At 49.4% G+C, this 14,732-nt stretch overlaps 1 protein-coding gene across 2 annotated transcripts in view; it reads right to left on the bottom strand.

The window, feature by feature from the left end:
- lrrc23 (leucine rich repeat containing 23) overlaps nt 1-14,732 on the bottom strand; it is a 79,138-nt gene that overhangs the window by 13,070 nt on the left and 51,336 nt on the right. For both annotated transcript variants that reach the window (XM_065020061.1, XM_065020060.1), the window contains exon 9: nt 4,528-4,732. In XM_065020061.1, the coding sequence (XP_064876133.1) occupies nt 4,528-4,732 (205 nt within the window). The remainder of the gene's footprint in view (nt 1-4,527; nt 4,733-14,732) is intronic.

The following is a 14,732-nucleotide window of genomic DNA, read 5'->3' as shown; positions in this document are numbered from 1 at the left end:
TCTCCTGTGTGTGTTAGACCCTGAGTTTCTCCTGTGTGTGTGTGTTAGACCCTGAGTTTCTCCTGTGTGTGTGTGTTAGACCCTGAGTTTCTCCTGTGTGTGTTAGACCCTGAGTCTCTCCTGTGTGTGTTATACCCTGAGTTTCTCCTGTGTGTGTTATACCCTGAGTTTCTCCTGTGTGTATTAGACCCTGAGTTTCTCCTGTGTGTGTGTGTTAGACCCTGAGTTCTCCTGTGTGTGTTATACCCTGAGTCTCTCCTGTGTGTGTTAGACCCTGAGTTTCTCCTGTGTGTGTTATACCCTGAGTTTCTCCTGTGTGTGTTAGACCCTGAGTTTCTCCTGTGTGTGTTAGACCCTGAGTTTCTCCTGTGTGTGTTATACCCTGAGTTTCTCCTGTGTGTGTTAGACCCTGAGTTTCTCCTGTGTGTGTTAGACCCTGAGACCCTGAGTTTCTCCTGTGTGTGTTAGACCCTGTTTCTCCTGTGTGTGACCCTGAGTTTCTCCTGTGTGTGTTAGACCCTGAGTTTCTCCTGAGTGTGTGTGTTATACCCTGAGTTTCTCCTGTGTGTGTGTGTTAGACCCTGAGTTTCTCCTGTGTGTGTGTGTTAGACCCTGAGTTTCTCCTGTGTGTGTGTGTTAGACCCTGAGTTTCTCCTGTGTGTGTTATACCCTGAGTTTCTCCTGTGTGTGTTATACCCTGAGTTTCTCCTGTGTGTGTGTGTTAGACCCTGAGTTTCTCCTGTGTGTGTTATACCCTGAGTTTCTCCTGTGTGTGTTAGACCCTGAGTTTCTCCTGTGTGTGTTATACCCTGAGTTTCTCCTGTGTGTGTTAGACCCTGAGTTTCTCCTGTGTGTGTGTGTTAGACCCTGAGTTTCTCCTGTGTGTGTGTGTTAGACCCTGAGTTTCTCCTGTGTGTGTGTTAGACCCTGAGTTTCTCCTGTGTGTGTTATACCCTGAGTTTCTCCTGTGTGTGTTATACCCTGAGTTTCTCCTGTGTGTGTTAGACCCTGAGTTTCTCCTGTGTGTGTTAGACCCTGAGTTTCTCCTGTGTGTGTGTGTTAGACCCTGAGTTTCTCCTGTGTGTGTGTTACCCTGAGTTTCTCCTGTGTGTGTTGACCCTGAGTTTCTCCTGTGTGTGTTAGACCCTGAGTTTCTCCTGTGTGTGTGTGTTAGTTTCTCCTGAGTTTCTCCTGTGTGTGTTAGACCCTGAGTTTCTCCTGTGTGTGTTAGACCCTGAGTTTCTCCTGTGTGTGTGTGTTAGACCCTGAGTTTCTCCTGTGTGTGTTAGACCCTGAGTTTCTCCTGTGTGTGTTAGACCCTGAGTTTCTCCTGTGTGTGTTAGACCCTGAGTTTCTCCTGTGTGTGTGTGTGTGTTAGACACTGAGTTTCTCCTGTGTGTGTTAGACCCTGAGTTTCTCCTGTGTGTGTGTGTTAGACCCTGAGTTTCTCCTGTGTGTGTTAGACCCTGAGTTTCTCCTGTGTGTGTGTGTGTTAGACCCTGAGTTTCTCCTGTGTGTGTGTGTTAGACCCTGAGTCTCTCCTGTGTGTGTTAGACCCTGAGTCTCTCCTGTGTGTGTTAGACCCTGAGTCTCTCCTGTGTGTGTTAGACCCTGAGTTTCTCCTGTGTGTGTGTGTTAGACCCTGAGTTTCTCCTGTGTGTGTGTGTTAGACCCTGAGTTTCTCCTGTGTGTGTGTGTTAGACCCTGAGTTTCTCCTGTGTGTGTGTGTTAGACCCTGAGTTTCTCCTGTGTGTGTTAGACCCTGAGTCTCTCCTGTGTGTGTTAGACCCTGAGTCTCTCCTGTGTGTGTTATACCCTGAGTCTCTCCTGTGTGTGTTAGACCCTGAGTTTCTCCTGTGTGTGTGTGTTAGACCCTGAGTTTCTCCTGTGTGTGTGTGTTAGACCCTGAGTGTCTCCTGTGTGTGTGTGTTAGACCCTGAGTTTCTCCTGTGTGTGTGTGTTAGACCCTGAGTGTCTCCTGTGTGTGTGTGTTAGACCCTGAGTTTCTCCTGTGTGTGTTAGACCCTGAGTTTCTCCTGTGTGTGTGTGTTAGACCCTGAGTTTCTCCTGTGTGTGTGTGTTAGACCCTGAGTCTCTCCTGTGTGTGTATTAGACCCTGAGTGTCTCCTGTGTGTGTGTGTTAGACCCTGAGTTTCTCCTGTGTGTGTGTGTTAGACCCTGAGTGTCTCCTGTGTGTGTGTGTTAGACCCTGAGTTTCTCCTGTGTGTGTGTGTTAGACCCTGAGTTTCTCCTGTGTGTGTTATACCCTGAGTCTCTCCTGTGTGTGTGTGTTAGACCCTGAGTCTCTCCTGTGTGTGTTAGACCCTGAGTTTCTCCTGTGTGTGTGTGTTAGACCCTGAGTTTCTCCTGTGTGTGTTATACCGAGTTTCTCCTGTGTGTGTTAGACCCTGAGTTTCTCCTGTGTGTGTGTGTTAGACCCTGAGTCTCTCCTGTGTGTGTTAGACCCTGAGTTTCTCCTGTGTGTGTGTTAGACCCTGAGTTTCTCCTGTGTGTGTTAGACCCTGAGTTTCTCCTGTGCGTGTGTGTTAGACCCTGAGTTTCTCCTGTTCGTGTGTTTTAGACCCTGAGTTTCTCCTGTGCGTGTTAGACCCTGAGTTTCTCCTGTGTGTGTTAGACCCTGAGTCTCTCCTGTGCGTGTTAGACCCTGAGTTTCTCCTGTGCGTGTGTGTTAGACCCTGAGTTTCTCCTGTTCGTGTGTGTTAGACCCTGAGTTTCTCCTGTTCGTGTGTGTTAGACCCTGAGTGTCTCCTGTGTGTGTGTGTTAGACCCTGAGTTTCTCCTGTGTGTGTTAGAGTCTCTCCTGTGTGTGTTAGACCCTGAGTCTCTACCCTGAGTCTCTCCTGTGTGTGTTAGTTGAGTTTCTCCTGTGTGTGTGTGTTAGACCCTGAGTTTCTCCTGTGTGTGTGTTAGACCCTGAGTTTCTCCTGTGTGTGTGTGTTAGACCCTGAGTTCTCCTGTGTCCTGTGTGTGTTAGACCCTGAGTTTCTCCTGTGTGTGTTAGACCCTGAGTTTCTCCTGTGTGTGTGTGTTAGACCCTGAGTTTCTCCTGTGTGTGTGTGTTAGACCCTGAGTCTCTCCTGTGTGTGTTAGACCCTGAGTCTCTCCTGTGTGTGTGTGTTAGACCCTGAGTGTCTCCTGTGTGTGTGTGTTAGACCCTGAGTTTCTCCTGTGTGTGTGTGTTAGACCCTGAGTTTCTCCTGTGTGTGTTATACCCTGAGTTTCTCCTGTGTGTGTGTGTGTTAGACCCTGAGTCTCTCCTGTGTGTGTGTTAGACCCTGAGTTTCTCCTGTGTGTGTGTGTTAGACCCTGAGTTTCTCCTGTGTGTGTGTGTGTGTTACCCTGAGTCTCTCCTGTGTGTTGTTAGACCCTGAGTTTCTCCTGTGTGTGACCCTGAGTGTGTTTAGACCCTGAGTCTCTGAGTAGACCCTGAGTCTCTCCTGTGTGTGTGTGTTAGACCCTGAGTTTCTCCTGTGTGTGTGTGTTAGACCCTGAGTTTCTCCTGTGCGTGTGTGTTAGACCCTGAGTTTCTCCTGTGCGTGTGTTTTAGACCCTGAGTTTCTCCTGTGTGTGTTAGACCCTGAGTCTCTCCTGTGCGTGTTAGACCCTGAGTTTCTCCCTGTGTGTGTGTGTTGTGTGTGTTAGACCCTGAGTTTCTCCTGTGCGTGTGTGTTAGACCCTGAGTTTCTCCTGTGTGTGTGTGTTAGACCCTGAGTTTCTCCCCTGAGTCTCTCCTGTGTGTGTGTGTTGTGTTTCTCCTGTGTGTGTTAGACCCTGAGTTTCTCCTGTGTGTGTGTGTTATACCCTGAGTCTCTCCTGTGTGTGTGTGTTAGACCCTGAGTTTCTCCTGTGTGTGTTAGACCCTGAGTTTCTCCTGTGTGTGTGTGTTATACCCTGAGTCTCTCCTGTGTGTGTGTGTTAGACCCTGAGTTTCTCCTGTGTGTGTTTCTCCTGTGTGTTAGACCCTGAGTCTCTCCTGTGTGTGTTATACCCTGAGTTTCTCCTGTGTGTGTGTTAGACCCTGAGTTTCTCCTGTGTGTGTTAGACCCTGAGTTTCTCCTGTGCGTGTGTGTTATACCCTGAGTTTCTCCTGTGTGTGTGTGTTAGACCCTGAGTTTCTCCTGTGCGTGTGTGTTAGACCCTGAGTTTCCTACCCTGTCTCCTGTGTGTGTTAGACCCTGAGTTTCTCCTGAGTCTCTCCTGTGTGTTTTAGACCCTGAGTTTCTCCTGTGCGTGTTAGACCCTGAGTCTCTCCTGTGTGTGTTAGACCCTGAGTTTCTCCTGTTCGTGTGTTTTAGACCCTGAGTTTCTCCTGTGCGTGTGTGTTAGACCCTGAGTTTCTCCTGTGCGTGTTAGACCCTGAGTTTCTCCTGTGCGTGTTAGACCCTGAGTTTCTCCTGTTCGTGCGTGTTAGACCCTGAGTTTCTCCTGTTCGTGCGTGTTGTACCCTGAGTTTCTCCTGTGCATGTGTGTTAGACCCTGAGTTTCTCCTGTTTGTGTGTGTTATACCCTGAGTTTCTCCTGGGCCTCAGACTTCTCCTCAGGAGAGATGGGTTCCTTGTCGAGGCGCTCCAGCAACGGCAGGCGGCTCAGGACACACAGACGGTAGTCCTCCGTCTCCACGAGAGGGTTCTCCGCTAGGACCAGCGCTCGCAATGTCCTGGATACGCCCACCAGACTACGCAAGGCACGCTGGGCAGACACCAGGTTACCCCTAAAGGGGAGAAGGGGGGGGAGAAGGGTAGATGGAGGGGTACTATGATGCAGTAGCCTGCTGAGGTAAAGAGGAGATGGAGGGGTACTATGATGCAGTAGCCTGCTGAGGTAAAGAGGAGATGGAGGGGTACTATGATGCAGTAGCCTGCTGAGGTAAAGAGGAGATGGAGGGGTACTATGATGCAGTAGCCTGCTGAGGTAAAGAGGAGATGGAGGGGTACTATGATGCAGTAGCCTGCTGAGGTAAAGAGGAGATGGAGGGGTACTATGATGCAGTAGCCTGCTGAGGTAAAGAGGAGATGGAGGGGTACTATGATACAGTAGCCTGCTGAGGTAAAGAGGAGATGGAGGGGTACTATGATGCAGTAGCCTACTGAGGTAAAGAGGAGATGGAGGGGTACTATGATACAGTAGCCTGCTGAGGTAAAGGGAGGACAGAGATGGAGGGGTACTATGATGCAGTAGCCTGCTGAGGTAAAGAGGAGATGGAGGGGTACTATGATACAGTAGCCTGCTGAGGTAAAGAGGAGATGGAGGGGTACTATGATGCAGTAGCCTGCTGAGGCAAAGAGGAGATGGAGGGGTACTATGATACAGTAGCCTGCTGAGGTAAAGAGGAGATGGAGGGGTACTATGATGCAGTAGCCTGCTGAGGTACTGTTGGGACTGATGTCTACCTGATGTTGAGGTACTGCAGGGACTGATGTCTACCTGATGTTGAGGTACTGCAGGGACTTCATGTTGGGACTGATGTCTACCTGATGTTGAGGTACTGCAGGGACTTCATGTTGGGACTGGTGTCTACCTGATGTTGAGGTACTGCAGGGACTTCATGTTGGGACTGATGTCTACCTGATGTTGAGGTACTGTTGGGACTGATGTCTACCTGATGTTGAGGTACTACAGGGCCTGATGTCTACCTGATGTTGAGGTACTGTTGGGACTGATGTCTACCTGATGTTGAGGTACTGCAGGGACTGATGTCTACCTGATGTTGAGGTACTGCAGGGACTGATGTCTACCTGATGTTGAGGTACTGCAGGGACTGATGTCTACCTGATGTTGAGGTACTGTTGGGACTGATGTCTACCTGATGTTGAGGTACTGTTGGGACTGATGCCTAACTGATGTTGAGGTACTCACCTGATGTTGGGACTGATGTCTACCTGATGTTGATGTTGAGGTACTGATGTTGGGACTGTTGGGACTGATGTCTACCTGATGTTGAGGTACTGCAGGGACTGATGTCTACCTGATGTTGAGGTACTGTTGGGACTGATGTCTACCTGATGTTGAGGTACTGTTGGGACTGATGTCTACCTGATGTTGAGGTACTGCAGGGACTGATGTCTACCTGATGTTGAGGTACTGTTGGGACTGATGTCTACCTGATGTTGAGGTACTGCAGGGACTGATGTCTACCTGATGTTGAGGTACTGTTGGGACTGATGTCTACCTGATGTTGAGGTACTGTTGGGACTGATGTCTACCTGATGTTGAGGTACTGTTGGGACTGTTGGGATGATGGTACCTGATGTTGAGGTACTGTTGGGACTGATGTCTACCTGATGATGAGGTACTGCAGGGACTTCATGTTGGGACTGATGTCTACCTGATGTTGAGGTACTGCAGGAACTTCATGTTGGGACTGATGTCAACCTGATGTTGAGGTACTGTTGGGACTGATGTCAACCTGATGTTGAGGTACTGTTGGGACTGATGTCAACCTGATTTTTGAGGACTGTTGGGACTGATGTCTACCTGATGTTGAGGTACTGCAGGGACTTCATGTTGGGACTGATGTCTACCTGATGTTGAGGTACTGCAGGGACTGTTGGGACTGATGCCTACCTGATGTTGAGGTACTGTTGGGACTGATGTCTACCTGATGATGAGGTACTGCAGGGACTTCATGTTGGGACTGATGCCTACCTGATGTTGAGGTACTGTTGGGGATCTCACCGATGTTACTGTTGGGACTGATGTCTACCTGATGTTGAGGGTAGGGACTGTTGGGACTGATGTCTATCTGATGTTGAGGTACTGTTGGGACTGGTGTCTACCTGATGTTGAGGTACTGTTGGGACTGATGTCTACCTGATGTTGAGGTACTGCAGGGACTGATGTCTACCTGATGATGAGGTACTGTAGGGACTTCATGTTGGGACTGATGTCTACCTGATGTTGAGGTACTGCAGGGACTGATGTCTACCTGATGTTGAGGTACTGCAGGGACTGATGTCTACCTGATGTTGAGGTACTGCAGGGCCTTCATGTTGGGACTGATGCCTACCTGATGTTGAGGTACTGCAGGGACTTCATGTTGGGACTGATGTACCTGATGTTGAGGTACTGTTGGGACTGATGTACCTGATGATGAGGTACTGCAGGGACCTGATGATGAGGTACTGCATGGACTGATGTCTACCTGATGTTGAGGTACTGTTGGGACTGGTGTCTACCTGATGTTGAGGTACTGCAGGGCCTTCATGTTGGGACTGATGTCTACCTGATGTTGAGGTACTGCAGGGACTGATGTCTACCTGATGTTGAGGTACTGCAGGGCCTTCATGTTGGGACTGATGCCTACCTGATGTTGAGGTACTGCAGGGACTTCATGTTGGGACTGATGCCTACCTGGTGTTGAGGTACTGCAGGGACTGATGTCTACCTGATGTTGAGGTACTGCAGGGACTGATGTCTACCTGATGTTGAGGTACTGCAGGGACTGGTGTCTACCTGATGTTGAGGTACTGCAGGGACTGATGTCTACCTGATGATGAGGTACTGTAGGGACTTCATGTTGGGACTGATGTCTACCTGATGTTGAGGTACTGCAGGGACTGATGTCTACCTGATGTTGAGGTACTGCAGGGACTGATGTCTACCTGATGTTGAGGTACTGCAGGGCCTTCATGTTGGGACTGATGCCTACCTGATGTTGAGGTACTGCAGGGACTTCATGTTGGGACTGATGCCTACCTGATGTTGAGGTACTGTTGGGACTGATGTCTACCTGATGTTGAGGTACTGCAGGGACTGGTGTCTACCTGATGTTGAGGTACTGCAGGGACTTCATGTTGGGACTGATGTCTACCTGATGTTGAGGTACTGTTGGGACTGATCTCTACCTGATGTTGAGGTACTGTTGGGACTGATGTCTACCTGATGTTGAGGTACTGCAGGGACTTCATTTTGGGACTGATGTCTACCTGATGTTGAGGTACTGTTGGGACTGATGTCTACCTGATGTTGAGGTACTGTTGGGACTGATGTCTACCTGATGTTGAGGTACTGTTGGGACTGATGTCTACCTGATGTTGAGGTACTGTTGGGACTGATGTCTACCTGATGTTGAGGTACTGTTGGGACTGATGTCTACCTGATGTTGAGGTGTAGGGACTGACGATGTTGAGGTACTGTTGGGACTGATGCCTACCTGATGATGAGGTACTGTTGGGACTGATGTCTACCTGATGTTGAGGTACTGTTGGGACTGGTGTCTACCTGATGTTGAGGTACTGCAGGGACTTCATGTTGGGACTGATGTCTACCTGATGTTGAGGTACTGTTGGGACTGATGTCTACCTGATGTTGAGGTACTGTTGGGACTGATGCCTACCTGATGTTGAGGTACTGTTGGGACTGATGTCTACCTGATGTTGAGGTACTGTTGGGACTACCTGATGTTGACCTGATGCAGAGGTACATGTTGGGACTGATGTCTACCTGATGTTGAGGTACTGTTGGGACTGATGTCTACCTGATGTTGAGGTACTGTTGGGACTGATGTCTACCTGATGTTGAGGTACTGTTGGGACTGATGTCTACCTGATGTTGAGGTGCAGGGACTGATGTTGAGGACTGATGTCTACCTGATGTTGAGGTACTGTTGGGACTGATGTCTACCTGATGTTGAGGTACTGTTGGGACTGATGCCTACCTGATGTTGAGGGACTGTTGGGACTGATGTCTACCTGATGTTGAGGTACTGTTGGGACTGTGTCTACCTGATGTTGAGGTACTGCAGGGACTTGCCATGTTGAGGACTGATGTCTACCTGATGTTGAGGTACTGTTGGGACTGATGTCTACCTGATGTTGAGGTACTGTTGGGACTGATGTCTACCTGATGTTGAGGTGCAGGGACTTCATGTTGGGACTGATGTCTACCTGATGTTGAGGTACTGTTGGGACTGATGTCTACCTGATGTTGAGGTACTGTTGGGACTGATGCCTACCTGATGTTGAGGTACTGTTGGGACTGATGTCTACCTGATGTTGAGGTACTGGGGACTGTTGGGACTGATGTCTACCTGATGTTGAGGTACTGCAGGGACTGATGTCTACCTGATGTTGAGGTACTGTTGGGACTGATGCCTACCTGATGTTGAGGTACTGTTGGGACTGATGCCTACCTGATGTTGAGGTACTGCAGGGACTGATGCCTACCTGATGTTGAGGTACTGCAGGGACTTCATGTTGGGACTGATGTCTACCTGGTGTTGAGGTACTGCAGGGACTGGTGTCTACCTGATGTTGAGGTACTGTTGGGACTGATGTCTAACTGATGTTGAGGTACTGCAGGGACTTCATGTTGGGACTGATGTCTACCTGATGTTGAGGTACTGTTGGGACTGATGTCTACCTGATGTTGAGGTACTGTTGGGACTGATGTCTACCTGATGTTGAGGTACTGTTGGGACTGGTGTCTACCTGATGTTGAGGTACTGCAGGGACTTCATGTTGGGACTGATGCCTACCTGATGTTGAGGTACTGCAGGGACTTCATGTTGGGACTGATGTCTACCTGATGTTGAGGTACTGTTGGGACTGGTGTCTACCTGATGTTGAGGTACTGCAGGGACTTCATGTTGGGACTGATGCCTACCTGATGTTGAGGTACTGCAGGGACTTCATGTTGGGACTGATGTCTACCTGATGTTGAGGTACTGTTGGGACTGATGTCTACCTGATGTTGAGGTACTGCAGGGACTTCATGTTGGGACTGATGTCTACCTGATGTTGAGGTACTGTTGGGACTGGTGTCTACCTGATGTTGAGGTACTGCAGGGACTTCATGTTGGGACTGATGTCTACCTGATGTTGAGGTACTGTTGGGACTGGTGTCTACCTGATGTTGAGGTACTGTTGGGACTGATGTCTACCTGATGTTGAGGTACTGCAGGGACTTCATGTTGGGACTGATGTCTACCTGATGTTGAGGTACTGTTGGGGCTGATGCCTACCTGATGATGAGGTTGGGACTGATGTCTACCTGATGATGAGGTACTGCAGGGACTGATGTCTACCTGATGTTGAGGTACTGGGACTGGTGTCTACCTGATGTTGAGGTACTGTTGGGACTGGTGTCTACCTGATGTTGAGGTACTGCAGGGCCTTCATGTTGGGACTGATGTCTACCTGATGTTGAGGTACTGCAGGGACTGATGTCTACCTGATGTTGAGGTACTGCAGGGCCTTCATGTTGGGACTGATGCCTACCTGATGTTGAGGTACTGCAGGGACATGTTGGGACTGATGCCTACCTGATGATGAGGTACTGCAGGGACTGATGTCTACCTGATGTTGAGGTACTGTTGGGACTGATGTCTACCTGATGTTGAGGTACTGCAGGGACTGATGTCTACCTGATGTTGAGGTACTGCAGGGACTGATGTCTACCTGATGTTGAGGTACTGCAGGGACTTCATGTTGGGACTGATGCCTACCTGATGTTGAGGTACTGTTGGGACTGATGTCTACCTGATGTTGAGGTACTGCAGGGACTGATTTCTACCTGATGTTGAGGTACTGTTGGGACTGATGTCTACCTGATGTTGAGGTACTGTTGGGACTGATGTCTAGCTGATGATGAGGTACTGTTGGGACTGATGTCTACCTGATGTTGAGGTACTGTAGGGACTGATGTCTACCTGATGTTGAGGTACTGTTGGGACTGATGCCTACCTGATGATGAGGTACTGTTGGGACTGATGTCTACCTGATGTTGAGGTACTGTTGGGACTGGTGTCTACCTGATGTTGAGGTACTGCAGGGACTTCATGTTGGGACTGATGTCTACCTGATGTTGAGGTACTGTTGGGACTGATGTCTACCTGATGTTGAGGTACTGTTGGGACTGATGCCTACCTGATGATGAGGTACTGTTGGGACTGATGTCTACCTGATGTTGAGGTACTGCAGGGACTTCATGTTGGGACTGATGTCTACCTGATGTTGAGGTACTGCAGGGACTGATGTCTACCTGATGTTGAGGTACTGTTGGGACTGATGCCTACCTGATGTTGAGGTACTGTTGGGACTGATGCCTACCTGATGTTGAGGTACTGCAGGGACTGATGCCTACCTGATGTTGAGGTACTGCAGGGACTTCATGTTGGGACTGATGCCTACCTGATGTTGAGGTACTGTTGGGACTGATGCCTACCTGATGATGAGGTACTGCAGGGACTGATGTCTACCTGATGATGAGGTACTGCAGGGACTGATGTCTACCTGATGTTGAGGTACTGTTGGGACTGGTGTCTACCTCATGTTGAGGTACTGCAGGGCCTTCATGTTGGGACTGATGTCTACCTGATGTTGAGGTACTGCAGGGACTGATGTCTACCTGATGTTGAGGTACTGCAGGGCCTTCATGTTGGGACTGATGCCTACCTGATGTTGAGGTACTGCAGGGACTGTTGGGACTGATGCCTGCCTGGTGTTGAGGTACTGCAGGGACTGATGTCTACCTGATGTTGAGGTACTGCAGGGACTGATGTCTACCTGATGTTGAGGTACTGCAGGGACTGGTGTCTACCTGATGTTGAGGTACTGCAGGGACTGATGTCTACCTGATGATGAGGTACTGTAGGGACTGATGTCTACCTGATGTTGAGGTACTGCAGGGCCTTCATGTTGGGACTGATGCCTACCTGATGTTGAGGTACTGCAGGGACTTCATGTTGGGACTGATGCCTACCTGATGTTGAGGTACTGTTGGGACTGATGTCTACCTGATGTTGAGGTACTGCAGGGACTGGTGTCTACCTGATGTTGAGGTACTGCAGGGACTTCATGTTGGGACTGATGTCTACCTGATGTTGAGGTACTGTTGGGACTGATCTCTACCTGATGTTGAGGTACTGTTGGGACTGATGTCTACCTGATGTTGAGGTACTGCAGGGACTTCATTTTGGGACTGATGTCTACCTGATGTTGAGGTACTGTTGGGACTGATGTCTACCTGATGTTGAGGTACTGCAGGGACTGATGTCTACCTGATGTTGAGGTACTGTTGGGACTGATGTCTACCTGATGTTGAGGTACTGTTGGGACTGATGTCTAGCTGATGATGAGGTACTGTTGGGACTGATGTCTACCTGATGTTGAGGTACTGTAGGGACTGATGTCTACCTGATGTTGAGGTACTGTTGGGACTGATGCCTACCTGATGATGAGGTACTGTTGGGACTGATGTCTACCTGATGTTGAGGTACTGTTGGGACTGGTGTCTACCTGATGTTGAGGTGCAGGGACTGTTGGGACTGATGCCTACCTGATGTTGAGGTACTGTTGGGACTGATGTCTACCTGATGTTGAGGTACTGTTGGGACTGATGCCTACCTGATGATGAGGTACTGTTGGGACTGATGTCTACCTGATGTTGAGGTACTGCAGGGACTTCATGTTGGGACTGATGTCTACCTGATGTTGAGGTACTGTTGGGACTGATGTCTACCTGATGTTGAGGTACTGTTGGGACTGATGCCTACCTGATGTTGAGGTACTGTTGGGACTGATGCCTACCTGATGTTGAGGTACTGCAGGGACTGATGCCTACCTGATGTTGAGGTACTGCAGGGACTTCATGTTGGGACTGATGTCTACCTGGTGTTGAGGTACTGCAGGGACTGGTGTCTACCTGATGTTGAGGTACTGTTGGGACTGATGTCTACCTGATGTTGAGGTACTGCAGGGACATGTTGGGACTGATGTCTACCTGATGTTGAGGTACTGTTGGGACTGATGTCTACCTAATGTTGAGGTACTGTTGGGACTGATGTCTACCTGATGTTGAGGTACTGTTGGGACTGGTGTCTACCTGATGTTGAGGTACTGCAGGGACTTCATGTTGGACTGATGCCTACCTGATGTTGAGGTACTGCAGGGACTTCATGTTGGGACTGATGTCTACCTGATGTTGAGGTACTGTTGGGACTGGTGTCTACCTGATGTTGAGGTACTGCAGGGACTTCATGTTGGGACTGATGCCTACCTGATGTTGAGGTACTGCAGGGACTTCATGTTGGGACTGATGTCTACCTGATGTTGAGGTACTGTTGGGACTGATGTCTACCTGATGTTGAGGTACTGCAGGGACTTCATGTTGGGACTGATGTCTACCTGATGTTGAGGTACTGTTGGGACTGATGCCTACCTGATGATGAGGTACTGCAGGGACTGATGTCTACCTGATGATGAGGTACTGCAGGGACTGATGTCTACCTGATGTTGAGGTACTGTTGGGACTGGTGTCTACCTGATGTTGAGGTACTGTTGGGACTGGTGTCTACCTGATGTTGAGGTACTGCAGGGCCTTCATGTTGGGACTGATGTCTACCTGATGTTGAGGTACTGCAGGGACTGATGTCTACCTGATGTTGAGGTACTGCAGGGCCTTCATGTTGGGACTGATGCCTACCTGATGTTGAGGTACTGCAGGGACTTCATGTTGGGACTGATGTCTACCTGGTGTTGAGGTACTGCAGGGACTGATGTCTACCTGATGTTGAGGTACTGCAGGGACTGATGTCTACCTGATGTTGAGGTACTGCAGGGACTGGTGTCTACCTGATGTCGAGGTACTGCAGGGACTGATGTCTACCTGATGATGAGGTACTGTAGGGACTTCCATGTTGGGACTGATGTCTACCTGATGTTGAGGTACTGTTGGGACTGATGTCTACCTGATGTTGAGGTACTGTTGGGACTGATGTCTACCTGATGTTGAGGTACTGCAGGGACTTCATGTTGGGACTGATGTCTACCTGATGTTGAGGTACTGTTGGGACTGATGTCTACCTGATGTTGAGGTACTGCAGGGACTGATGTCTACCTGATGTTGAGGTACTGTTGGGACTGATGTCTACCTGATGTTGAGGTACTGTTGGGACTGATGTCTACCTGATGATGAGGTACTGTTGGGACTGATGTCTACCTGATGTTGAGGTACTGTTGGGACTGATGTCTACCTGATGTTGAGGTACTGTTGGGACTGATGCCTACCTGATGATGAGGTACTGTTGGGACTGATGTCTACCTGATGTTGAGGTACTGTTGGGACTGGTGTCTACCTGATGTTGAGGTACTGCAGGGACTTCATGTTGGGACTGATGTCTACCTGATGTTGAGGTACTGTTGGGACTGATGTCTACCTGATGTTGAGGTACTGTTGGGACTGATGCCTACCTGATGATGAGGTACTGTTGGGACTGATGTCTACCTGATGTTGAGGTACTGCAGGGACTTCATGTTGGGACTGATGTCTACCTGATGTTGAGGTACTGCAGGGACTGATGTCTACCTGATGTTGAGGTACTGTTGGGACTGATGCCTACCTGATGTTGAGGTACTGTTGGGACTGATGCTACCTGATGTTGAGGTACTGCAGGGACTTCATGTTGGGACTGATGTCTACCTGGTGTTGAGGTACTGCAGGGACTGTGTCTACCTGATGTTGAGGTACTGTTGGGACTGATGTCTACCTGATGTTGAGGTACTGCAGGGACTTGATGTTGGGACTGATGTCTACCTGATGTTGAGGTACTGTTGGGACTGATGTCTACCTGATGTTGAGGTACTGTTGGGACTGGTGTCTACCTGATGTTGAGGTACTGCAGGGACTTCATGTTGGGACTGATGCCTACCTGATGTTGAGGTACTGCAGGGACTTCATGTTGGGACTGATGTCTACCTGATGTTGAGGTACTG

This window comes from Oncorhynchus nerka, linkage group LG7, assembly GCF_034236695.1.
Source record: "Oncorhynchus nerka isolate Pitt River linkage group LG7, Oner_Uvic_2.0, whole genome shotgun sequence".
Classification (NCBI taxonomy): domain Eukaryota; kingdom Metazoa; phylum Chordata; class Actinopteri; order Salmoniformes; family Salmonidae; genus Oncorhynchus; species Oncorhynchus nerka.
Note: the sequence above shows the minus strand (reverse complement) of the source record. Positions and strands in the feature narration are given on the sequence as shown.